General features: G+C 41.1%; 1 protein-coding gene across 1 annotated transcript; it reads right to left on the bottom strand.

The window, feature by feature from the left end:
• Positions 1–23: 23 nt before the first annotated feature.
• Positions 24–26,395, bottom strand: LOC306866774 (uncharacterized protein). The gene is made up of 11 exons (XM_079412118.1): positions 26,317–26,395; positions 11,443–11,481; positions 10,667–10,919; positions 10,427–10,572; positions 4,037–4,316; positions 3,784–3,929; positions 3,267–3,540; positions 3,020–3,159; positions 2,747–2,838; positions 2,294–2,393; positions 24–2,189 (listed from the first exon to the last, which is right to left on the bottom strand). The coding sequence occupies exons 1-11, from the start codon at positions 26,351–26,353 to the stop codon at positions 2,164–2,166; spliced, it is 1,533 nt and encodes a 510-aa protein (XP_079268244.1). The 5' UTR covers positions 26,354–26,395; the 3' UTR covers positions 24–2,163.
• Positions 26,396–27,881: the final 1,486 nt, after the last annotated feature.

The following is a 27,881-nucleotide window of genomic DNA, read 5'->3' as shown; positions in this document are numbered from 1 at the left end:
AGATTCGTTCAAAAACTCTGGAGGAAGTCTTCATTCATTTATTTCAAATGATTTTTTACATAATGAATTCATTTTAATTAATACAGATGTTTAATTTTAATTAAATTTCCCAATAAAGCAACAGTGGTACTGGTATCTCATAACAACATGTACAGCTAGTACATATTAGACATTCAAATGCATAAGAGCAAAGACAGAAATAAAAGAAAATTATAAACCAAAATGATAAAGACATAGTCACTGAGTATCTCAAGAAAGTTCCCGAGAGGGGACCAAATGAGCCAGAACACCTCCGATCTTTGATTTAAATCATAAGTAAATTTTTCCAGTGGTAAGAGTTGTCACAGTTGACCCTAATAATAGTATACATTTTTTGGCCAGATATATACAAAAATTGAGTACAGATTCTTTGTCACAGTCCAGACACAGATCCACTGAACAGTTCAGAAGGTATACCTTTGGGGACAATACAAAAGTCTTTACAATAATCTTGTGAATCTCTTTCCAGTACATTTTGATTTTGTCACAATCCCAAAATACATGCATCACTGCGCCAATGTCTACCTTACATTTAAAGCATAACTGAGAACAATTAGGAAGTATTCTGAGGAGGCGAACTGGGGTTAGATAAGTCCTGTGGAAAAACGTATAATTTTGTTCGTGAACCGAAATTGAAGCACTTTTGGGGAAGATATTTGATCAGACAGATAGCCACTCCTCATTTCTAAAACTAGACCCAATGTCCTTTTCCCATATCACCCTGAAAGAGTCAAAGGATGAAGGACCAACATTAAACAGCATTGTATATAATTCAGAGATCTTTTTAAGAGTAAATGAAGAAAAAAGATGCTTTCCTATTTCAATAAGATCAAGTTATATATTACCTTCTTTTAACTGTAACTCTAAAAAGTGTCGGGTTTAAAGGAATTCATAAAGATCTTTACTGGGCAGATTAAGTCTTAACTCCTCCAGATTAAATGCCTGTGTTTAACTCCTGAAATGATCTCATTTGAACTCCGACACTCCTCTTGACCTCCCAGTCAAAAGGCCGATATTCTGTATGGGAGTGGGAAGATCAGGACTTCAGAGACAACTTATTTGGAATGGATAAATATTTCTTAACATCCTTCCACACCAAAAGAGTATTTGTTACAGTGAAAATATTATAAATAAATGGAAGGGAGCATAACAGTCTAGGAAAACATCTAGTGGATTCAATCCCAACCCAGCGTGAATCAAATCTGTAAATAAACCAACTTAATTTGTGCAGACCAAAAATATAATTGAAAATTGGGTAGGGAAGCCCCACTTCTTCCCAAGAAGAAAAAAAGCCACGTGAATATAAATTAGGCTATATTTATGTGCATTGAATAAACTCTTTAGAAATTTGTCAATTTGCACACAAAAAGCAGTTCTATAAATTTTTCTAAACAAGAAAAAGCATACAATGCTTTGTGTCTAAATGCATATATTGGTTTAATGGGAAGTTCATAAGCTGCGCTACAGAAAGCCGAGTGAACACTAAAGTAAAGAGTCATTGGATCCCGTCACAGTAAATGGATGCCGCATTACTCAACGCGCTTGCACTACAAACAAGTTGACAAATAGATACAGAAAGTGCGCTTTGATGCATCCAGTGTAGAGATGGCGTTAGAATGTGGCAGACCATTTTCTTTTGCAAGTTTCAGCTCATACATCATACATCTACAGCCCCCAAGAACAGCTTAGCGCCCCCCGATGCTCTCCGAATGCCCCCGTTAAGAAACACTACTCTAGACTGTAGTACATTAATAAGGATTTGGTGCAATTATAATGCATTATAATGCCGTTTCTCATCTAGTGTGCAAAGTGCTGCAAGCCAAAACCCTCTTGCACCAATCGCAAAAAATGGTTGTCCACTGTCCAGTGTTACTAATCTCACAATTCTGAGAAATAAAGTCATAATTCTGAGTAATAAAGTCAGAATTGCGAGATATTAACTTGCAATTGTAAGAAACTAGTCTCTTTTCTTCCCCTCAGAATGGACTTTATGTCAGAATTGCAAGATAAAAAGTCACAATTACCTTGTTTTCTATTTTATTCAGTGGTGGAAACGGGCTTTCATAAATTATGAAGAAATTGAATGTGAATTTTGAGAGTCAAAGACTGTTGATTTCCAGGGCATTATTGCATACTTTTATCACAGCGACCTGTAAATGAAACACATTTGCTATTACATATCATACGTTTATAATCATTGCTATTTGTGCAGCATGTGTCATACGTTATTGTACAGCTGTGAGAACACACTCACGTTTGTCAGCGTTCACTTTCTGCATCACTTCCTGTTTAGGGGTTTGAGACCACCTCAGTGTCACGTCTGTGAACCCTCTATCAGCCAGAGCAGATCCCAACTGGAAATAACATTCATACTAAACTGATTAGATCAGAATATGACAAGACATTCAAATCTTCCTCTCTTTTCTCGTGTCATGTCCCAAACAGTACTTTTGTAAAATCATGTCTCTTTAAAATGTGAGAATATTGTAAATTTGTTCATGCTGTAAATAGTTTGACTGAATAACCAATAGGTGATCTGTATATATATATATAGATCTGTATCATAATATATACCGGTTCTCTCTTTGCAAATGCAACTGCACTGCAGGAGAACAACAGCTGATTTAGTTTTTAACAAATTCAGGTCATAATATTTAACAATGCAATAAGTGTTTGTTTTCTCGTCACTTGTTACTTTTTTTCTCACCTGTTTCAGAATGTTTTCTCTCATTGTAGAGTCGGTCAAATCATTGCTGGAGTGAAACAGCAGTTTTACAAATGATCTTTTTAAACAGGGACCTAGAAAAATATATTCATATATATGTAAATTCATAAAAAATCCTAAGAAATATGGTTTGCACCCAACAAATGATCTTGCATTTATTAAAACCTTTCCAAGCTCCTCACTGCGTCATATTGACAAAACTTTATAATGTGAAGAAATTATTATATATTATAAACCAATATTGCTGATGTATACCTTCTCCATAGACCTTCACCTCACACAGAGTGAGTATCTTCTTGTCTCCAGGAATGATCAGATTCACGTAACGTCCCTCCATCCCATCGCATGAGTAGCTGTAGGACTCACCTGCTGGAATAGCAGGAATAACAGCACATCTACAGACAGAGAAACAGATGAGAGATATAAAAATACTCTCATATCTGCATTAATCCTTCACATTTGTGCTCAAAGTCTCAAGCTCTTTCAGCCTCAAGTTTCTCACAAGGGATTGTTGGTGCCGTTGTTCTCCAAAGAGTTTCCGATGCGAATCTCCGCTCCGTTTATTTGTTCAGCACAGCAGTCTTTTCTATTAGTGACGATCACTCTACTAACTCGGTAGACATGACGCAGATCCAGCCTCCACCACGGGTTAGTCTCATTAAGGGTTGAGGAGCATCCCGTATACAACTGCTGGAGTCCTCGATCAATGGCCTTTTCAGCAAACCAGTCCGCAGATGTTGACGACTGTATAGCAGCTCCAGCTACTGCCAGATTTTCTAAAAAAATGGATGAAAAAAAAAAGTCACGACTCGTCTTGATGCAGCAAGTTTGCAGCACAAGGGAAGATTACTGAGGAACAACGACTGGAGGTGAAGTGAGTTATTACTGCATCGACTACCCTCACCAAACCGAATTGTGAAAATTATGATTTTGTGTTCCTTTACAGTATGTGTCAAGTATGGCATGATATTACATTAATTATTTATTAATGTAGAATATTGAATATAATGCACTACAACCTGCCAAGTACCCGTAGACTTCAACCTCACAAAGCGCAAGAATCTTCCAGTCTCCGGGAATATGAATAATCACGTAACGTCCAACCAATCCATCACATGAGTAGTTGTAGGACTCACCTGCTGGAATAGCTGGAATAACAGCACATCTACAGACAGAGAAACACATGAAGGATATAAAAATACTGTCATATCTGTATTAATCCTTCACATTTGTCCTTGACGTCTCATGCTCTTTCAACCTCAAGTTTCTTACAAGGGATTGTTGATGCCGTTGTTCTCCAAAGAGTTTCCGATGCGAATCTCCGCTCCATTTATTTGTTCAGCACAGCAGTCTTTTCTATTACTGATGACCACTTTATTAACTCGGTAGACATCATGCAGATCCAGCCTCCACCACGGGTTAGTCTCATGAAGGGTTGAGGAGCATCCCGTATATAACTGCTGGAGACCTCGATTACCATCTATGGCCCTTTCAGCAAACCAGTCCGCAGATGTTGACGACTGTGTAGTGGCTCCTCCTAATGCCCGATTTCCTAGAAAGATAGGTTTATATTTTTTCTACAAATCTTTGAGTTAACATGTACTAAACATGAGTGGAATTTGCATTGCAGCGCCCCCACACCTTGATGCTCATGACAAGAATAGATTAGATTAGATTAGATTCAACTTTATTGTCATTGCACATGTAAGGTACAGGGCAACGAAATGCAGTTAGCATCTAACCAGAAGTGCAATAAGCAGAGGTACAGGATATACAGTGTCTACAATAGTTACATATGTACAGAATATACAGATAAGGCAGTAGTACTATGGACATAATTTACAAATTTTTAAATACTATCAGTATGATATACAGATGGGTGATATGAACATACTATACAGATGGATTGTACAGTAAATGTATGTACACTATGAGCAAAAACTATGAATATAATTACAAATGGATATGAATAAGCTATACATTAAGATATATAAATACTAGTGCAATGAACATTGAAAGTGCATAGAAATAAAAATTTCCAGTGCATAGTACTCAGTGTGTGGATGTTTTTTTTGTTTTTGTTTTTTAACCGATTTTAATGATGGGGAGGGGTGAAGAGTTTGTGGTGGTGTGTGAGGGGGGTATCATTGGGCAGAGTTTAGTAGGGAAACAGCTGTAGGGAAAAAGCTGTTCCTGAGTCTGCTTGTCCTTGATCGGAGGCTCCTGAAGCGCCTCCCAGAGGGCAGTAATTTAAACAGTCTATGGTCAGGGTGAGAGGAGTCCTTAAGAATGCCGCGAGCTCGACGTAAACAGCGTTTTCTCTGGACGTCCTCAATGGCAGGAAGTGGTGTCCCTGTGATGCGTTGGGCGGTTTTCACCACCCTCTGCAGTGCCTTGCGGTCAGCAACTGTGCAGTTCCCATACCAGACTGTGATGCAGTTGGTCAGGATGCTTTCAATTGCACACCGGTAGAAGTTCCGCTGGATGATTGGAGACAGGTGGTTCTTCTTCAGTGTCCTAAGGAAGAAGAGGCGTTGGTGAGCCTTCTTGACTAGGCTGGATGTGTTGGTGGTCCAGGTCAGGTCCTCCGAGATGTGGGTTCCCAGGAACTTGAAGCTGGAGACACGTTCAACAACCATCCCGTTAATGTGGATGGGGTCATGCGTTCCACTTTTCTTCTTCCTGAAGTCCACAATAAGTTCCTTTGTCTTGCTGGTGTTGAGGAGCAGGTTATTGTCAGCGCACCATACAGCCAGGTGCTGTACCTCCTCCCTGTAGGCAGTCTCATCGTTGTCTCTGATGAGGCCAATCACTGTGGTGTCGTCAGCAAACTTGATGATGGAGTTGGATCCATGCACAGGCCTGCAGTCATGGGTGTAGAGGGACTAGAGGAATGGGCTCAGCACACAGCCCTGTGGTACGCCGGTGTTGAGTGTGATGGTGGTGGAGCAGGTGTGGCCTGACCTAACATGCTGAGGTCTGTTGGTCAGAAAGTCCATAATCCAGCTACAGAGGGAGGTGTTAACACCCAAGTCTCCAAGTTTAGTGATCAGCTTGGAGGGAATGACGGTGTTGAATGCTGAGCTGAAATCAACAAACAAAATCCGTGCATAAGTGTTGTTATTATCCAGGTGTGTGAGTACCGAGTGCAGTACTGTGCATACTGCATCCTCAGTGCTCCTATTGCTACGGTAGGCAAATTGGTGTGGGTCCAGTGTGGGTGGGAGGCAGTTCTTGAGGTGTGCCAGGACCAGTCGCTCAAAGCACTTCATTACAATGGGTGTGAGTGCTACGGGGCGGTAGTCATTCAGGCACGTCGGGGAGGAGTGTTTCGGCACTGGCACAATGGATGTGGCCTTAAGGCATGTTGGCACAATTGCTTGGGTGAGGGACAGGTTGAAAATGTCTGTGAAGACCTCTGCGAGCTGCTCTGCACATATCCTGAGCACACGTCCAGGAATGCCGTCAGGGCCAGCGGCCTTGCATGCATTGATCCGGCTCAATGCTGTGCAGACATCTGTGGAGGTGAGTTTGAGGGTCTGATGGTCTCCTGAGAGTGTGATCTTGGTGGCTGTCTCCTTGTTGTTATTCTCAAAGCGAGCATAAAAGTCATTTAGCTCATCAAGGAAGGAGACGTCTGTGACCGTTGGAGTGGAGTTGCATGGCTTGTAGTCACTGATGACCTGGATGCCCTGCCACATGCGCCGGGGGTCAGAGTTGGAAAAATGCTCCTCTACCTTTAGCTTGTAGCAGTGCTTGGCCTTCTTGATGCCCCTCTTCAGGTTAGCCCTGGATATGCTGTAGGCCTGAGCGTCATCTGATCTGAAAGCAGTGTTGCGGGCTTTCAGCAGGAGCCGCACTTCCTTGTTCATCCATGGCTTCTGATTAGGGTACGTTGTGATCTGTTTCTCTGTTGTAACACTGTCAATGGAGGTATTGATGTAATCCAGTACAGAGGTGGTATAGATGTCAATGTCCGTGTGAGAGCCACTGGCAGCCTGGGAAGCAAACATACTCCAGTCCGTTTGTTGAAATTTGTCCTGAAGTACAGACTCTGCTCCCATTGGCCACACTTTGATGGTCTTCACTGATGGCTTCACACGGTTGATGAGGGGTGAATACTTGGGGGTGAGAAACAAAGAAAGGTGATCAGACTGTCCCAGGTGGGGGAGGGGTGTCGCGATGTAAGCTCCTGCGATGTTTGTGTAAACATGATCCAAAGTTTTTTCTCCTCTAGTGTGGCAGGAGACATGCTGATGGAATTTGGGGAGCACTGTCTTTAAGTTGGAGTGATTAAAATCACCCGCAACAATAAATGCAGCTTCCGGGTGTACAGTCTGTTGTTTACTAATGGCCGCATGCAGTTCGTTCATAGCAAGCTTGGCATTAGCATCCGGGGGAATATAGGCTGCAGTTATGATGGTGGAAGTGAACTCCCGCGGCAGATAGAAAGGTCTACACTTGACCATGAGAAACTCTAGGTTAGGTGAGCAGTGTTTTCCAACAATGTCAGAGTTCGTACACCAAGCTTTGTTCACATAAATGCACAATCCTCCACCTCTGGTCTTGCCGGAGTCATCTGCCGTTCTATCTGCTCGGAGCGTGTAGCGTCCGGTTAGATCAATAGCATTATTGGGTATGTCGCTATGTAGCCATGTTTCAGTGAAAACCATGACATTGCAGTCCAAAAGTTTCTTACTATGGGTGATGCGAAGTCGTATTTCATCCATTTTGTTCACCAATGACCGCACATTAGCGAGGAAAATGCTGGGTAAAGAGAGCCGGTGCGGTGTTAGCTTTAGCTTAGCTCTTAGTCCTCCGCGCTTCCCCCGCCTTTGTTTACGATCTCGGCGCCGCCTGTGAGCACTTCCGCCCGGCCGAGCAGAGTGCGTTGCCTCGGGTGTTCTGGAGATCTCCGGGATGAGTCGATGATTGGTTATAAAACTGTTGGAAAAGTGCAGACCGATATCCAAAAGCTCCTGTCGGGTGTATGATGTTAAGGCAAAGCTGTTCAGTGAGAACAGACCCGAGATGAGCAGGAAAAATACTGCAAAATTGCAAAAACTGGAGAGACGCTGAGCCTCGCGATGTGTTCGCGTCGCCATCTTAATTATACATCCGCCGCGAATGTATAATTATCTTTATTGAAGTGAATTAGGTTTAAATCCCCGTCATGCATTAATGAATGATATTTTTCTAATTTTACACATAATAATCCACGATGATCACATTACACAAAACTGAAATTGCATGTCAAAATAACACATTGTCAATATTTTTTGAGACTCCCCCCAAAATTTCACTAATCATGTTTTCAGGGGAGCCCATGTCTTATTAAGGGGAGCCTAGCTCCTCTGTAGTTCGCACCCTGTCTGTACTCATTTTTGTTTTCACAAGTTTATTTAGTTCTACACGTTCACAGATCTTCCCATTATAACAAAAGAAAAAGAAAGCATACACGATGTCGATTAGAGATTCATTGTGTAGTTTTCACGTGCGTCATCTCAGTCAGTTTCGCTATAAGGGAAGCTCCCTTTGCTCAGTTTCTCTCTAAAATTCGTTCACAGTTTGAAAAAAAGTTTTATTTTTCTAAGAGGACCAAACGCCCACGTATACTGTTTCAGGATTAACAAATTTGCAAGTATATGTCAATTTATTCTACTAACTCTAAACCTACCCTAACAGTCTACTCTGAGAGTTAGTAGACATGTAGTTGCAAATTAATGAGAATTAGTTGACATGTGGTTACAAAGTTACTTATATGTAGTAGAATGTCTAAAGTGGACTATCAAAATAAAGTGTGACCGAATATTTGAATGATTTCTGAAGGATCGTGTGACTAAAGTAATGATGCTGAACATTCAGCTTTGAAATCACAAGAATAAATTACGTATTAAAGTATATTCAAATAGAAAACAGTTATTTTAAATAGTAAAATATTTCACAATATTACTGCTTTTGCTGTATTTTGGATCAAATAAATGCAGGCTTGGTGAGCAGAAGAGACTTCTTTAAAAAAAAACATTAAAAATCTTACTGTTCAAAAACCTTTGACTGGTAGTGTATATCATATATACAGTATCTCACAAAAGTGAGTACACCCCTCACATTTCGGCAATCATTTTAGTATATCTTTTCAAGGGACAATACTATAGAAATGAAACTTGTGTATTTTAGAGTAGTTAATGTGCAACTTGTATAGCAGTAAAGATTTACTGTCCTCTGAAAATAACTCCACATACAGCCATTATTGTCAAAAAAGCTGTCAATAAAACTGAGTACACCCTAGTCATAAGTGATAACAGCTAAACGTCGTTTAACCATGCAAAGCCACATGTCCTATTCATGATGTTCATGTTTTTGTCTGCTTGACAGGACCATACAAATGTGTGTCTTGTTTTAGAGCAGTTAAAATGTGGTGCTTTGAGTACAATTCTCTCATACTGACCCCTGGATGTTCAACATGGCACCTCATGGCAAAGAACTCTCCGAGGATTTGAGAATTAGAATTGTTGCTCTCCACAAAGATGGCCTAGGCTATAAGAAGTTCGGTAACAGCCTGGAACTGAGTTACAGTACAGTGGCCGGGGTCATACAGAGGTTTTCCAAGACGGGTTTCACTCAGAACAGGCCTCGCATCATAAAACGAAACACATTACACTTTTCACACAGGGCCATGTGGGTTTGGATTTTGTTTTTCCTTCATAAAAAAAAACCTTCATTTAAAAACTGCATGTTGTGTTTACTTGTGTTATCTTTGATTAATATTTAAATTTGTTTGATGATCTGAAACACTAAAGTGTGACAAACATGCAATAAAATAAATGTATATATAATAAATATATATATATAGAAGTGGTGGTGTTAGTGGCGGGCCGCCTGGACCAAAAAATGCCAGGGCCGATTTTTTTGTACCAGTCCAGCCCTGAATGGAAGAAATGAACATCTGACAAGCCAATGTCAAAACAGAGCTGTGCATTAAGTGATGCTGAATGTATTCAGAGTAACAAAACTACATCAGCAACAAGTCTATGTTACCTGAATAGCAGCTTTTACAGTTAAAGATAAAACTTAAATCAACTTAAAAATGAGTCCCTTTTAAGGCAATGTTTGAAAAATGAAGTTTTTACATTGTCTAAATATTTAATGCATTATTAATTAATGTGTATAGCATTAAAAAGTAACTCAATTTGTAGTTAAGTATTTAGATAATTAATCCTTCTAGGCTCTTGGTGTCTGGGCTTATTTGTTTTTGTGACTTCCTGCACTTGCTATACTTCATAGTCATCTTAGGGAGGCCTTATATGGCCAATTTCTGACTAGGAAACTCGCATTTACGATAATTCCGATAGCACGTGAATGCAGCATTTTACAGCACAACTGTAGAGTTAAAAAAAATAAAGGTTTTAAAATATTTTTGTTTGGGGGGTTACGTGTCTTTGTCACCTTTTTCACCCATGATGAGTTTACATCCCTGTTATATGCTCAAGCCCCACGTTTATCAGATTCATCTGTACATAAGACACCAGTTAAACATGAATAGTGTCATACTGGTTTGGAAAGACATGAGTGTGATTTCTGGTGAACTCTGGTGGAGTTTAAAGTAAGTTTCTAAAAAAGTATTTATTACATTCAATAAAGTGCTCTACAAAAACGAATTACCTGCCAAATACCCGTAGACTCCAGCTTCAACAATACTAAGAATCTTCTGATTTCCAGGAATATGAACAACCACATAACGTCCCACCATACCACCGCATGAGAAAGTGGCCGTGGCACCGGCTTCAAGAGTAGAAATCACACCACATCTACAAACAGAAAGATCATCTGTTATCTGTTTCTGTTCATTCTTCACTTCAGCCACAGAAATCAAATGAAAAGAAAAAAAGTTTTAATCCTCACATGGTGTTGCTGTAAATGTCAAGAAAGTTCCCGATATGAATCACCGCTCCATTAATCCTAAAAGAACTGGTCGGTCTATTGGTGATGGTCACTCTGTTCACTTTGTACACTTTCAGTAGATCCACTCTCCACCATGGGTTGGTCTCTTCGTTAGTGTGTGTAAAGCTGGTCAACAATCCATCAACAGCCTTTTCAGGACCAGCTCCTGCGTAAGTTGATGACTGACTAGTTCTGCCCCATAGTGCTGCATTCTCTAGAAGAAATTCATGGATAAAGGCCAATAAGAAGTCCTCTACTACTGCAGAAGACCTTTACCAAACTAATCTTTCTTACATCATCAGCAACATGTCCACCACAGGGTCGGAAATTAAGGGTTAAGGGTGCAAAACAGTGACAGATATTTAAAACACAAGGGTAAAAGAATGATAGTGAGCATATTTTTCTATTTTATTATTTTGATATCCAACATTTGTTACTTAGTATAATTCTAATCTTGGCCTATATATCATGATGGGCTTGGTATGTTATATTAAACAAAGAGCAGTATAATCTAACATTAAAAATGTGTAAAAGCTGTTCCTTAAAGATCAATTTTGGAGGGAAATATTGCCTGTTAATAAGAAGATTATTTTGGTCTATCTGGTATCAGGAACTATAAACTGGGCATCGAACTGCTTCAGAGCTTTATTACAGGGCTAAATGTCTAAGTACTTCTATATCTGCCCATTTAACAGACAAAACAGAACAAGAGTGTTAAGACACTGAAGGAGTCTTACCGTTTTGTCCACGTGCCATTTCCTCAACCAATAAAAACCCTGTGGAAACAAGTGAAACACACTTAATTCATTGCTGCTAATAATTAAAAGCATAGTCTGAATTATAATGGAAACATTAAACATTGTTCTTTGTTATGACCATGTTGGATGAAAACATTGACACATTAATAATACAGATAAAGACTGAAATCTAAAGCGGGATGAGGACATGTTCCTGTGAATCACTACCAGACTTTCTGGATGTAAAGGGACTAGGTGATTGACAGCAGTGTTTGCACTATGCTTTAACAGGCGGTTATTTTAAAATTGTTTGGGTGTGCATAACTTTAAAGCGTTTTTGTTCATTACAGCGTGTCTTTTTGCTCTGGCGCTGGTGCCCATTTGGTGCTGATTTAGTGGATTTAGTGGTCTTTCAGGTATGTGTATTTAAAGGTCCCCTCTTCAAGTGCTTTGAAACACGCAGCGTTATTCGATGTAATGACGTAATTTCAACTGAAATAATTAAATGGTGAAAATCACTTACGTTGACCTGAGAAATAATTACCGTCCGAATAGGGCTAAAGACTGTCAAACCATTTGCATACACAAACGAGTAAATATGTAACAAGATTTGTTTGGTAACGTAGACAAAAAAAAAAAAAAAACTGAGAAAAACAATCCTAGAGATCAAGTGACAAACAAAACCATAATCTACAATCTACACTACCCATCAACAGTTTAGAGGCAGTACTTTAAGAACTTGATACTTTTATTCATCAAGGATGCATTAAATTATTATATAAAGACAATTATTAGGTTACAAACCATTTCTTTTTTAAATAAATGCTGTTCTTTTGAACGTTCTATTCATCTGTCAATGCTGAAAAATACAATGAATCACAGTTTCCACAAAAATATTTAGCAGCACAACTGTTTTAAACAGATAATAATCAGAAATGTTTCTAGAGCAGCAAATCAGCATACTAGAATGATTTCTGAAGGATCATGCAACACTGAAGGCTGGAGTAATGATGCTGAATTCAGCTTTGATCACAGAAATAAATGACATTTTAACAGATAATCACTGCTGTGTGACGAGCCTACTGCATTTTACATTATGGGTGGCACTTCCGGTTTGGGGAACTTCCATTCAAAAAGACTGAAACAAATAAAAAACTGAACCTGTATACTCCCTAGTTGCTTACATTTACATTTATGCATTTAGCAGACGCTTTTATCCAAAGCAACTTACATTGCATTCAAGTTGTAGGAAATTAATCCTTTCACAAATATTTATTATTATTATTTAGCTTTTAGGGAATCACTCTTAAGAGTTGATCTTCATATGATTAATTGATATTAATCAGAACGTCCAACTTATACCTTATCGACGACTTGTCCAGCAAGCATTGATATCAGCAAGTTCTCTATTAACACTTTGTTTATTTAATTCGTGGCCAACAATTAAAATAATCAAATAGTTAACCTAGTTCTCAGACTCATGAGCGTAGGTAAAACGCGATCTTTTTGGCAAATAATTACGACATGTAAAATCCATAGCACAGACAAGAGATTCCTTAATAAAGTCAAAGTTTTATTCACTAACTCTAATACACTACTGACTAGACAACACAAAACAGACATAAACACAGATGGGAGCGAGTTGTTTTATATCTGAAGAGAGAGACTTAGGTTTTAATGCTCGTTTTAACCTGAGGAAACTCATAGACAGAGAGTTATTCTATATTTAAACAACAACAGAGAGGTATCCCGGTTTCAGTCAGTAAAGAGATTTTGCCTTACTTTGTCTTTTGCTTTCGGTTCAAAGAGTTCAGGCTTTCTTCGGTTCAAAGAGTCTTTTCTTCAGGTGAATTCCGTCCTCTGCTTTGGTCGAGACGGAACGCGTATGGATTGGCTGCTCGGTAGGTCGTGTGACGCGGTTACTCTTCAGTGATTGGAGGATCTCGTTCTGACGTGATGACGCTTTCAGGAAGTCTATTCAGGTCTTAGAAGTTTAACTTTGATCGCTGTGCAATGCCTTCGCCGTGATGTTAGAGGCCAGAAGCGCTTTGCAGCGTGAGCAGAACGAGAGACTCGCGAGGCGTGTGTGGCCTCCTGTAGTTTTCAACTCCAACCGAACTTTCATGGTTGTGCATCCGTTTTAACGGGCCGATTTGGGATCCGCCTTTTGGGCGCGTGGTCCAATCGCAAGTGTTTCTGTGGGGCGTTTGATCCAATCGCAAGTGTTTCTGTGGGCGGAGCCCCGCCCTGCGTAGCTGTGTGTCCTGCATACATTATCTTTTGCAGTTATTCATCCAAGTGGATGCTGCACACTGGTGGTGGTTGAGGAGAGACCCCCCCACATGATTGTAAAGCGCTTTGGGTGTACAGCAATACACAATAAAGCGCTATATAAATGCATCATTCATTCATTCATTCATTCATTCATTCATTCACATAACAAAAAATTATTGCAAGCAAGTTTCTATCCGTTATTGTAATCATGGGTTGATAAAACGGATCATTTTCATTCAACCATAATATTCTTCATAAGGTTAGCTTTCTAAAGAAACCAAACACTTATATTTTGATATGCACAAAAATACACGTGACCACAGAGGATATTGCTGTTTAATCAATTACATTGATTAAACCATCCCAAATTCTAAACGACACAAATAGCAGGTGAACTGAACATCTAGTGATCAGGTAAACTTATACATTCTGGAAACAGATTTACCATAGATTTAAAATAATGCAACAGCTTATAAATGTCACAAACACACACGTCTTAATACATGTATAGATATATTGTATATAGTGTTTCTTTTCTCGAGTATATTTTGCTTCAAATAGCAGAAACAGTATAACTTTTGTTCCCCTTTTAAACATTCGTTTCTATTTCAAAGGTGTGGCTCTCTCTTTCTCTTTGTTAGCTACAGACGCACAGAAAAGGCACGTTTTCAGGAATGTGCGTGATAGCCGGGTCATAAAGTCAGTTCTTGGGGAACTCTGGAATTTGTCCGTTGTCAGAGTTACTCGTAAAAAACGTCATCCTCTGCTATCGTCCTTGAATTTACTGCGACTTAATGGAGAGCAGTTAGGGAGGGTTTTTCTGTGGAGTTCCTCCAAATGACAAGGGCTCTCAAAAACCCAAAATATATGTTTTTCTGGTCTCAGGAGATTTAAGGGAGGGCCGTCCAGGAGGCGTCAAGCGGTCTGGAAATTGTGTGTGTGTGTTGAAAGAATTGTTCCTACAAAGTTACAGTTTTTACATTTTATCAGCTCTTGCTCTTCCTGGGAATTGAACCCATGACATTGGCGTTGCTAGCGCTATGCTCTACTATTTGAGCTACAGGAAAGCTTAAAGTCCGCATGAACCAGAAGTTGTTGCCGACTTTATTTCAGTATGGTTACGTATTTCCAACTGAAATGGAATATTGAATAGAGGGCGGGGTTTTATTTTTGGACTCCTCCTCATCTCTCACTCACAGCGAACTAACCAGGGCCTAAAATTAACACTCGCCAAGCGCCAGATGAGAGTAAAAATCTGCATTGGTGAGTAGATGGCTAGCTTGTACCTAGACACGGTTCTAATAACTTTTACCTGAGAAGGTATTGCTGCTTTGTTTCAGAAGATTAACTGTTCCCTTCTTTATTCTTCATAAACTGACATCGTGTCTACACCGGATGAGAGCGGCGCGACAAAAGCCCATTATAATCAGTGATGCTGTCTAAGCTCTACGCGACACGACAAGTCCCTGACAGTAAACTGATGCCTCGTTCTGTTTATGACGTACTGACACAAAGTTAAAATGATTTTTAACAGTCGGTTTGTCGCGTCCAATGTAGACAGACTTTAGCTGTTGCGGTGCGTCACGACAACTGGCGCGTCCGGTGTAGACACGGTGCAAGAATGTGGCGACACGTACCTGGTAGCAGGCTATCAAAACCTTCAGTGAAAACACATTGTTCATTTAAAAATCGATTACACATATTAAGGTCAATCACTTACATGGCGTCTCGAGGAAAAATCGGGGTTTAACTGTCAACTCTGCCCCCTAGTGATCGGGAGCATTTCCGTTGTGTTGTGAGTTTATGTTTGCTTTTTTAATTGCGTTGTGTTGGGAGTTTGTTTGCTTTCTTAGTTGCGTTGTGTTGTGAGTTTATGTTTGCTTTTTTAATTGCGTTGTGTTGTGAGTTTGTTTGCTTTTTTAATTGCGTTGTGCTTGAGTTTATGTTTGCTTTCTTAATTGCGTTGTGTTGTGAGTTTGTTTGCTTTTTTAATTGTGTTGTGAGTTTATGTTTGCTTCCTTAATTGCGTTGTGTTGTGAGTTTGTTTGCTTTTTTAATTGCGTTGTGCTGTGAGTTTATGTTTGCTTTTTTAATTGTGTTGTGTTGTGAGTTTGTTTGCTTTCTTAATTGCGTTGTTGTGAGTTTATGTTTGCTTTTTTAATTGCGTTGTGTTGTGAGTTTGTTTGCTTTTTTAATTGCGTTGTGTTGTGAGTTTATGTTTGCTTTTTTAGTTGTGTTGTGAGTTTGTTTGCTTTTTTAATTGCGTTGTGCTTGAGTTTATGTTTGCTTTCTTAATTGTGTTGTGTTGTGAGTTTGTTTGCTTTTTTAATTGTGTTGTGTTGTGAGTTTATGTTTGCTTTCTTAATTGCGTTGTGTTGTGAGTTTGTTTGCTTTTTTAATTGCGTTGTGCTGTGAGTTTGTTTGCTTTTTTACTTGCGTTGTGTTGTGAGTTTGTTTGCTTTCTTAATTGCGTTGTGTTGTGTTGTTACAGACCATTGGCAGGTGTGGCAAAAAGTTAGTTCCCTGTCGATACTACACTCGTACTGCGTCGCTAGACGCTACGGGGAAAAACTCCTTTTTCTCCGAGGACTGAAGACTTTTTCAATCACGCAGTGTGACTGCACGGCCATTGGTTCGTGCAGTAATAAAAAAACGAACCAATGGCTCGTCAGTGGTACTGCACGAGCCTATGGCGGCAAAGCCCGCCAGAAGGGGCGGGGTCATCTGGCTATATAAGCAGGCGCTTCGCCATAGGAAAACAGATCAATTCTCCTTCAGCGACGACGATCATCCCTTCGCTGACACTCGAGACTGGAAGACGCTCGCCGTAGAAACGCCTCGCTGCGGATAGAAGCTGCCATTTCCTCTGCACCCTCTCGCTGCTCTGCCTGCTCTTCGAGCCTCTCCAGCGACCTGTGCGTCTAAAATCAAATTTCTATGAAAGCGCAAATTTCAAGCGACGTTGTTGCAAATGTCGCACTGCGAGTGTGGCTCACGCAGGAAATTCTGCACGATGCAGAAGGGCAATGAGCGCTTCGCCTCTGTGGGCAACGCCCACACAGACTGCGCGTTCATTGAGACAGAATGCTCACTCGAGTATGAGTCTCGCTCTTCTCCACTCGCTGGCCTTCTAGCAAGGCAGCTCCGCTCTTCCGTTTCTCCTCTCTCAGCAAGCTCGGAGAATGAAACGATAGGGCCACGGGGCTAAGTAACCGGTTTTGAGTGATCCCACGCCGGCTCAAGAGCCCGCGTGCTCACTCTTACCACAGCGCTCTGATCCGCCAGTGTTTGTACACGTGAGAATCACCGCCCCTCGTTACATGAGCGGCTATATCCTCCTAGGCGGACCGGAGTAGAAAGCTATCTTTGACAGCTTTGCGTGTGCGTGTGAGTCGCTAAAGCTGCTCCCTCACAAACAGACTGCTTTCGTCGAAAGCCGCCCCTGATTCGCTCACTATAAGGCGCCACTGCCTTCCCCGCTTTCATGTTCCTCTTCTCCCAGACACCTCGGAGGAAGGAACACTTAACTCGCGGAGCGGAGCGATCAGGCTTGAGTGATTGCACGTCAGTTTATCTCGTGTGCTCACTTTAATCTGCCGGAGTGTGTTAAACACGCGAGGATCAGCGCTCCTCATCGCACTGAGTGGCACAATCCATTTATACAGATCTTACAATACTGCGCTGGTTGGCCCCGCCTTCCCCGCTCTCTCTGGAAACTCTCTGGCTGAGCAGGCAGGCTCGAGTGATTTTTTTCGCGCTGGCATAGCCCCGCGTGTTTCACTCTGCACACAGCGCTTTGATCTGCCGGTGTGTTTGCACTAAGGATTAGCGCCTCTCGCAGCTCTTTGATCTGCTCGCGCTATTTTCACTATTAAGCTGTCCTTGCTGCGCTCGCGGTTGTACTACTTCAACGAAGTTGGCCCCGCCTCCCCTGCTCTCGTATTTCTCCCCTCCCAGTTACCTCGGAGAAGAAATATCAAATCGCGGGTTTGAGCGTTCAAGCTTGAGTGAATTTACGCTGGCCAAAGCCCCGTGTTTCACTCTCCATACAGCTTTGATCTGACAGCTGACAGTCTGTGTCTTGCCCTGCCTCCCCTCTCCTCTTGGAGAACTTGGGACTCAGGATCAATTTAGCCAAGAGCTCCCTGTCCCCCAGCCAATGAACTTCGTTCCTGGGGACAGTTTTCGACTCCGCCCGCATGAAGGCGAAAGTCGCGCCAGATCGCGTTCTGGCCATACGGCAGCTCGTGGCTTCCTTCAAGATTGGAGCCTCCTACCCACTCAAATCGTTTCAAAGAATGCTGGGCCTCATGGCCTCCGCATCGCCAGTTCTTCGGTTGGGCCTTCTCAAGATGAGACCCCCTTCAGTACTGGCTGAAACCTCTAATTCCAAGGCGTGACAATGGGTTTGGTTTACAGAAGGAAGGTTGTTACAACAGATGCTTCCTACACAGGTTGTGGAGCTCTGTGCAATGGCAAACTGACCTTCGGCTCCTGGACGAACGCAGAAGGACAAATGCACATCAACTGCCTCGAAATGGAAGCAGTATGTCGAGCTCTTCAGTTCTTCCTGCCAGTCCTGAAAGGTCACCACGTGCTAGTCCGCTCGGACAGCATGACGGTGGTGTCGTACATAAATCGCCAGGGTGGGCTCACCTCGAAACGCCTTTTCGAGATGGCAGAGTGCCTCTTACTATGGGCACATCTCAACTTGCGTTCACTGAGAGCAGCTCATGTGCCCGTCATTCTGAACCAAGGAGCAGACATGCTCTCTCGGAACAATGTCCCCTCAGAGGAGTGGATGCTCCACCCACAGACGGTTCAAGAAATTTGGTGAATCTTTGGCAGGGCAGAGGTCGACCTCTTCGCCTCCAAAGACAACTCTCAATGCCAGATTTATTTTTCGAAGAGCGAGGACGCGTTGGCCCACGAATGGCCCAACCTCCTTCTTTACGCTTTTCCCCCGATCGCTCTGATTCCTCAGGTAATCATGCGGATCAGGGAATGCAAGCACAAGGTGCTTCTATTGGCCCCACTCTGGAAGAACCGGCTTTGGATCCTGGAGTTATCGCAGCTGCTAATAGCGGCTCCGTGGCCTATTCCCCTGAGGCGAGACCTCCTCTCCCAGGCGAACAGAACGATCTGGCACCCCCAGATCAAGCTGTGGGACCTGCATCTATGGGCACTCGATGGGACTCTGTAGATCTCCCCGAGAATGTCCTGAACACCATTGAACAGGCTAGAGCCCCGTCTACGAGACGCCTCTACGCCTCTAAATGGTCGGTTTTCTCCGCCTGGTGTCAAGCCGCGGTAAAGACCCGACAACATGTGACATAACAGTGATATTGTCATATCTACAGGAGCTGTTGGATAAGGGCCGCGCCCCTTCCACGCTCAAAGTCTACGTGGCAGCTATAGCAGCTTCTCATGCTCCTATAGCCGGACAGTCGGTGGGCCGGAACAACTTGGTTGTCCGTTTTCTGAGGGGATCTCGGAAGCTCAATCCGCCCCGACCCCTCACAGTCCCTGCATGGGACCTGCCCACGGTCCTGAGAGCCCTTAAGGGCCCTCCTTTTGAGCCACTACAATCTGCAAGCTTAAAAACACTGTTGTTCAAAACCGCTCTGCTACTAGCGCTAGCATCGGTAAAGCGAGTAGGTGACTTGCAGGCTCTCTCTGTAAACCCTGCCTGTCTTGAGTTTGGGCCTAACGACTAAGGTCGTCCTAAAACCAAAACAAGGCTATGTCCCTAAGGCGCTCTACACTCCGTTTAGAGCCCAGGTTATTACGCTCTCTGCGCTCCCCTCTTCTGAGGAGGACCAAGAGCTCAACCTTCTCTGCCCAGTCAGGGCATTGAGAATGTACATCGAGCGTTCCACGCCATTTAGGCAGGCGGAACAACTCTTTGTCTGCTTTGGCGGCCGCACCAAGGGGTCTCCGGTCACAAAGCACAGAATATCTCGATGGTTAGTTGACGCTATCGCACTAGCATACTCCTCCCTGGGCCTCCAGAGCCCCATTGGAGTGAGCGCTCATTCCACGAGAGGCGTGGACTCTTCTTGGGCGTGGTCTAGTGGTGTGTCTATGGCAGACATTTGTGCGGCGGCCGGCTGGGCCTCGCCGTCCACATTTGCCAGGTTCTATAGATTGGATGTCCCGGCCTTACAGGCTAGGTTTCTCTCTGCTTAGATAGCACACACCTGTCTTAAAGCGGTCCCCTCAGGCATTGCCTGATTCTCCAAGAACGCTCTTGGCCCCATTCCTGGTGCTGAGGCTGTACTTATGACCGTTGAAACGATTTCTAGGCTGGACTGACCGCTGAAGAGTTCGGTCCTCATGCCTCCTGCAGGATGCTTCCTGCTCATAATTGGTCCCTCTGAGCCTTACTGCTCAAGGCCAGTTTTATGGTTGTCGTTTCTCTTCATGCCATGCAGCTGCACAACTCAGGTCGTCGCTTCAGTCGAATTGGCCTGTTTTCCTATGGCGAAGCGCCTGCTTATATAGCCAGATGACCCCGCCCCTTCTGGCGGGCTTTGCCGCCATAGGCTCGTGCAGTACCACTGACGAGCCATTGGTTCGTTTTTTATTACTGCACGAACCAATGGCCGTGCAGTCACACTGCGTGATTGAAAAAGTCTTCAGTCCTCGGAGAAAAAGGAGTTTTTCCCCATAGCGTCTAGCGACGCAGTACTCGTTCCCGTATCTAAGGGAACCGAGGTTACGTTAGTAACCGAGTACGTTTTAGGCCCTGGAACTGATGGTCGGAAGGGCATGGTTAAGCATATTCTGCACAAGCCGTCAAACTGACGTCATCAGAGAAGGAATGCCCTTCCAGAGCGGAAGCAAATGTTCAAATTTTGATTAAAGATTACCAAGACAAAAACATTTTTTTCAGTGGATTAACTTGCACTGATTAATTTTTCACCTTAAGACTAGCAATGTGCGCTAACAAAATACATATTGTAAATGTTGATTTCATGCGGACTTCATGCAGTGTTTTCAAACATAATTAAATACATAATTTCTAAGTACTATTTTGCATTTGGTTATATTTGACAAACCTAATTGTATAATTCAAATTCACTAAATTAGTTAATTTAGTTCATTTTATTTCAGATGTTGAAGGCTACTACTTTCTCACAGATCTCATTTTTATGGACAGCTACACAACATTTTCCCAGGCAATACTGGGGTCCCTCAACAGAAACAATCTGGACCTCAATGTTATGTGTGCACTAGTCACAGATAATGCATCATATTGCCTTAATGGGTTACTCCACCCCAAAATTAATATTATGTCATTAATTACTCGCGCTCATGTTGTTCCAAACCCGTAAGACCTCCATTCATCTTTGGAACACAAATTAAGATGTTTTTGATGCATTCTAAGAGCTCTCTGACCCTCCATAATGAGCAATGTAATTAATGAATGCTGCATTTATGTAGCGTTTTATTGTGTATTGCTGTACACCCAAAGCGCTTTACAATCATGTAGGGGTCTCTACTCAACCACCACCAGTGTGCAGCATCCACCTGGATGATGCGACGGCAGCCACAGCACAACGGTCCCAGTGCAATCACCACACACCAGCTACAGGTGGAGAGAAGAGAGTCATAGAGCCAGTCAAGTGGATTATTAGGAGGCCATGATTGATCAGGGCCAGTGGAGGGAATTTGGCTAGGACACCGGGGTTACACCCCTACTCTTTACGAGAAGTGCCATGGGATTTTTAGTGACCACAGAGAGTCAGGACCTCGGTTTAACGTCTCATCCGAAAGATGGTGCTTTTTGACAGTATAGTGTGTCCCCATCACTATACCGGGGCATTAGGCCCCATACAGACCACAGGGTGAGCACCACCTGCTGGCCTCACGAACACCTCTAATTAACACGATCAACGTCCAGAAACATAGCAAGGAGATCGGTAAAATAATCCACGTGACATCAGGGGTTCAGCCGTAATTTTACGAAGCTACGAGAATACGTTTTATATGCAAAAACAAAAATAACGACTTTATTCAACAATTCGTCTCCTCCTCATCACCGTAGCGCCATTTTGGAGAGTATCCACTGAACGCAAACAGCATATGCGTTTTCTACATTTATTCACGCTTTGATAAGAATGAAAACAACGTATCCATGTGGTGCGGCTGACACAGAGAAGCGTACACTGTTTGCGTTCAGTGGATACTCTCCAAAATGGCACTACGGTGACGCGGAGGAACTTTGCAGGACAGTCGATTGCCAGGAGCAGGATTTAGCACCCCTGCAATGGACCATTCATAAAGAGAACCATTTACTTCACTCCTGAATGAATCAGCCATTTGAACGAATCAAATGAATGACTGACATAAGACATTAGGCTTGTTTGAGATTTGCCTCGCCTCGCCTGAAATGTGGGCAATAGTAGGCGGCTGAGGGGAGGAGTGAAATAAGTGCAGTCAAGACGGACAGTTCTGACCTCTCGAAGTAGAACTGATACTACGAGATCAAAGGAGGATATCGCGTTATTCTCACTTATGTGCTGTGCTGCTGATAAATGTGATATAATTTCAGTTCTGTTGCTTTTATATGAATAAATATGATGAACAAGACACTCAAAGTGCTTGCTATTTAATCCCATATAAAGGCGTATTTATCATCCATATCTACTTTAATATAAACGTATTTTAGATTTTCATAGAAATATGACAACAGTCACATATCTCACACAGAGATTGCTCTGTCATAATGTTTGATAATATTCAAACAATTTAAATACATAATCGCATGAAATCAGATTTAAAAAAAAACATTTTAGAAGCGAACGCTGCATCACGGTTGTTTGAACCAATGAGCATTAAACTGTGTCGTCAGTCAGTCGTTTCCCATCATGCTTTTGGGCAATCCGACACAGCCGCCTCGCCGTTGCGGGAGTTTTTTGGCACACGTCAGCATGACATCAGAGCAAGGCGGACGTAACTCAGACACTTTTCTAACCGGCATGCATCTCGCGGTGATCACCGCTGATCGGTTCTGCGCAGATTTTGCTCATTTCAAACAAGCCTATTTACCACCACCTACTGGCAGTATTAGTTTCTTTTATAGAGTATCATTTCATTAAAGGTGCTGTATGAAGGATTGACGGATGAACTAGGTATTGCAGTCCAAATTCAAAATATTGGAGAGGGTTTTTTTTCACCCGGCCCCTCTTCCTCAGACTTGACGCACACGCAGGTTGCCAGATTAATGGCACCAACAGGAACGAGTGCACATGACGATGAATGAAATGAAATACGCTGTGTTTTCCACCAACTGGCAACCCGGGGAGCCGAATTACAATTGAGTAAACTGGCAGTGGGCGGGTTTCACAAACCAAAACACAGACATTCCGGGCCAGAATGCACATTTTCAAAGGAGAATAACTGACTGTAGCATTGTTTTTCAGATAAACAACTATGTTAACATGTTTCTTAAATATCTGCAAACATATTGTGGTATTTTTATGCTTTAGTAGAGTCAAAATCCTACATACAGCACCTTTAAAGAAATAATTTCATATTTCCAGAGTAATAATTAGAATAAAAATTATTATTAATTATTAGATCAGGGATGGGCAATTGGCAATGTGGATCATATTAGACATGGATGATACATTTTAAAACATTTGAAAAGTCATGTAAAGATTGCTTTCAGTTTATGATGTTAATACTGTCTCCAACCAGGAGAGGTCGCTATTTTTCAACCGCTCACCATATTAATTACATTTGATTGGACAGAAAGTTTGATGAGAAGGTGAAATACGAGGTGAGGTCGGAAAAATCGTTGATCCATTTTGGCGTAAGTGACGAACTGCAAGCTGTCAATGCTTATATCTTCTAAATACTAATTTTGCCACTGTTTTGAAGCACACTGGCTTATAGATAACCGTAAGACTAACATATTGAAACTAACATCCAAAAAACTTCAATTTTGGGACCTTTAAATGGTACAAAAAGTCTTAATTATAACCCAGATAGCACACATACGTCTGCGAGATGTCTGTTTTACATACATTCTTAATCATAAACATCTTAAAGACATCTATTTGACATCTAAAAGGAAACGTCCTATAGACGTATAGCAGATGAGCAAACACTAAAAACTACGTCTTGCAGATGTAAATGCAGATGTCAAATAGACGTCTCCGAGTTGTGCTATCAGGGAAGAGGTCTTAAATCTGGGGACAGAATGACAAGAATTGCAATATAGATTTACATGACGATTAAACTTAAAAAAGCTACGATTTTGCCTAATAAACGAATTTGCATTTTCAATAAGCCCATCTGCTATTTTTCTACATATTTTTTAAATGTGAACCAGTGGATCGACAAAAAGCTGATGCAATATAAAAACCTATACAATTAAGACACTAAGATATATTTATATGTTGTTTAATAAAATAATTGTTTAAATTAATATAATAATTAATACTTTTGACTCATGTTTAAAGGCTGAAATGTGAAATGCAGGTCTTTAATTTGATTTTAAAAATCCTGCAGATACCCAGTTACACTGTGGTACCATTTGTAATAACTGTTTTATTTTTATGCTTAATAAGTTGTTGTGAGAATGTTCTGTAGGCCACTAATAAACAAAATAGGACCTTGTTTGTTTCAAATTTACAGACAATGCAAATTGTGCAAATGTACATTGGCTTGTTGAGGTAATATTGCTGTCAACTGACAAGAAAGTGTCCCTTCTGATTTAGCATAACTGCTAAAATAACTGCTAAAATCTTTAAAAACAATACTTTAATTTCCTTCAATAAAAAGGAGATCGAGCAAGACGATGTAAAATGTGTGTGGATGTGGATTAGTAATCTGGCCCCTTGGTATAAAGGAGAAAAAATGCTGGCCCTCATCACTATCAAAGTTGCACATCCCTGAATTAGATTAATTAATCGCTACATCATGTAATTAATAAAATTAAACATTTTAATCCCTTATCAGCCCTAATATTGTTACTTGTATGTGTCTGTTTAGTTTCCTGTTTGCCCTTTTTTGGTTCTGTTCCTGTTCTCATTAGTTCATTTGTCTTATTATCATTCAGTTCACCTGTGTTCAGTAATTATCTCGTTTACTCCTTTGTTTCCTGTTGTTTATAAGCATTCAGTTTTGTTGTAGTCTTTGTCCTGTCTTAATTGTAATATGGGTTGGAAACATTGTCTTGCTCCTTGCTCTTTGTGATTAAATCATTTCCTTATATCCTGGCTGCTTGTGTTTGTAGCCCTAAATAGCTTAAAGACTAATAAACCCCCCCCCCCCCCCCCCCCCCCTTTAAAGTTTGAAATGTATCTAATCCTGAAATGTCAGTTCCGGTGACAGTTTATTTGTATTATTGTGCTGAGAGTAAAATTATTGGCTATTAAACTAAGGTTTGTCAGCAGAGGACACCCACGTGTTGCGCTAGTCAACAAAGAAATAGCATTCAGTACATGATAAGCTTTGTGATAGACGCAACAGATGCGCTCCCTTTCTAACCTCTGTCTTTCTTTTATCTTTTCGAACAGGTAAGCTTATAATTATTACTCTAACAATATCAAACAGTATACTGTGTTTACATGGAGTTGACTTTCCGAACTGAGATGGTAAAAATGTTGAGTTTGGCCGTGATTAGGAGCGTCGAACCTAAAATGGCGGATGAGTGTTAAAAATAGTAGCTTTCAACGTGAGAAGTGAATGTCTAAGTATACAGATAGCTGAGAAAAGCAAGCAAAATGAGGCACGACGATAAACTGTTTAGATTTTTACAAACATGGATCGGTTATAGTGAATTATATAATATAGTGATATTATATATCGTCCCTTTCTAACCTCTGTCTTTCTTTTATCTTTTCGAACAGAAAATAAATGTTGCTCTAAGAACGGACGTCACATCTTTCTTTAAAGTGTAACATGTTTCCTGAAGAGACGTTTCATTACGTGTGTGTGTGTGTGTGTGCGTGCGTGCGAGCGAGCGAGCGACCGACCCGACCGACCGACCGTGAAACCAGTCTTAAGTCGCTGGGGTATATTTGTAGCAATAGCCAAAAATACACTTTATGGGTCAAACTTATACATTTTTCTCTTATGCTACAAATCATTAGGATATTAAGTAAACATCATATTCCATGAAGATATTTTGTAAATTTCCTACCATAAATATATCAAAACTTAATTTTTTATTAGTAATATGCATTGCTAAGATCTTCATTTGAACAACTTTAAAGGAGAGTTTCTCAATATTTAGATTTTTTTTGCTCCCTCAGATTCCTTTTTACAATTTCAAATAGTTGTATCTCAGCCAAATATTGTCAGATCATAACAAACCATACATCAATGGAAAGATTTCAGATGATGTAAAGCTACAACCATTAAAATGGAATTTAGAAAATTTAAATGGCCCTAATGAATGTATGAAACACCATCTGATTTAGATTATTTAGGTTTGTTTGGCCAGAATATTTAACACTTTATAATATGCTGTAAATCCTCATTAGAGGATGAGATGAGTGTTGGCATCTCTGAACACAGAAAAACACTACAGAAAACTCAGCGTTAATCTAGTAAAATAGCAGATACGTGAATGTTGTACGTTACCCAGTAAGAACCACAGGAACTTGTAGAGCTTCTTCATGGCTGATTAAAGGAGTCTGTCTTTCTTTAGGATGAAGAGTGTGAGTGATGCACATTTAAACAGATCATCCTCACAAAAAACATCACATGACCAACCTGGTCTCTCCTCCCTTCAGTCACACTCTCCTTTCTCTCAGGTTTCAGTCTTATTCACCACTAAATGGCGGGCCAGAACATAGTCAAAGGATAATTTAAGAAATGAATTAATGAAAAATGCAACTAGAATGGCCTGTGGCAGACTGTTATAGTGTCTTTTGTAACTGTGAGATGTTACTCTGTGTTAAATCCTGTAGGACAAAAAGCCACATTTGTGTGGTTGAGTATATGAGCGACATGCAACAATTTCCCCTCCGCGCTCACCATTTCCCGCTTCACTCCTCGCTCACTGATATCAGAAACACCGCTCCGTGGCTAAAGTATTCCAGTATGTTTCAATTATCACAGTTCTGGTCATAACGTATATTAAAAAATCAAATAAAATAACAGTAAAGTTTCGAAGTGGCTTATTGGAACACTAATGTGGAAACTTTTCCCCACCACATGACAAGCTAATAACATGGCTGTTAAAAGGTATAATTGCTGCTTTTTTGTTTGTGATGAAAATAACGGTATGTTTTCATCAGTTATTTTACCTACAGATCACTGCATTTCTTACAGATTTCTGCTCATTCCAAATCGGATACAGATGACGAAAGATTACATTTGTTTAAATGCATTATTGAGAGAGCGACTGCGTGTGAATAAGTGTTGTAGTACTTGTTTAAATCATGCTTTCAGATGAAAATATTCAGTATCTATAAGGAACAAACTAATTCCTTGAGAACTATAACTTCCCACTCATGTCCCGCTCATGAATTCTTGCTAAATATGCAGTTATATTACGGGCTGTTGGCATGAATTGTATTCAGGATGAAGCGGTGGTGGAGCATGCATACTGTGCAAGAACCTGCAAGAATTGCAGAACCGAGCAAAACAGCACATTATGTCCAGCACAGATTTTCAGGGCGTTTGTGCTGAAACTCCAGTCTGTTTACACAGGCCTGCCAAATCAGGTGCAAACACAGACAAACAAAAACACAGACAGATAATCAAATAAGCCTCAAATAAGCAGCTGTATACTCTACCATCGACACGTGAGACACTTTAAGGTGATCATGCTTTTTCCATTGCTGAACAACTTATCTTTGGACATCAGAGCTACTCTATCTCTTATGATTTTTAAAGGTTTTATTTGTGTTTTCTAACCTTAGTGTAGTTGAAAAGTGTTAGCAGGCATGAATTAATTAACAAATAAATGCTATGAAACACATTAGTGAAAGAAAACATCCTAATTAGTCCATTTATACACCAGAGGAGCCAGAGCCATCCATACTGCATTTACATCCATTTTTAACTCCAACATTCCGTCAACTCCAACATTGGCATAAAGGCTTAATTCACTGTAGGCTGAGGTTTTTTGGAGTTTTGAGTCGACAGATTTTCAGTGCAAAACAAATGCTATTCGTAAAGAGCTTCTTTTTTTATTACTG

Source organism: Barbus barbus (genome assembly GCF_936440315.1).
Source record: "Barbus barbus genome assembly, chromosome: 4".
Taxonomy (NCBI): domain Eukaryota; kingdom Metazoa; phylum Chordata; class Actinopteri; order Cypriniformes; family Cyprinidae; genus Barbus; species Barbus barbus.
The sequence above is the reverse complement of the archived record's forward strand: the minus strand, read 5'-3'. Positions and strand labels throughout refer to the sequence as shown.

Coding starts and splice junctions, on each gene's coding strand:
- LOC306866774 (XM_079412118.1), bottom strand. CDS start 26,353: ATGAAGAAGCTCTACAAGTTCCTGTGGTTCTTACTGG. Junction 10,920..11,442: donor AATGGCACGTGGACAAAACG/GTAAGACTCCTT, acceptor AATTTCTTCTAG/AGAATGCAGCACTATGGGGC. Junction 2,839..3,019: donor GGTGAAGGTCTATGGAGAAG/GTATACATCAGC, acceptor ATATTTTTCTAG/GTCCCTGTTTAAAAAGATCA.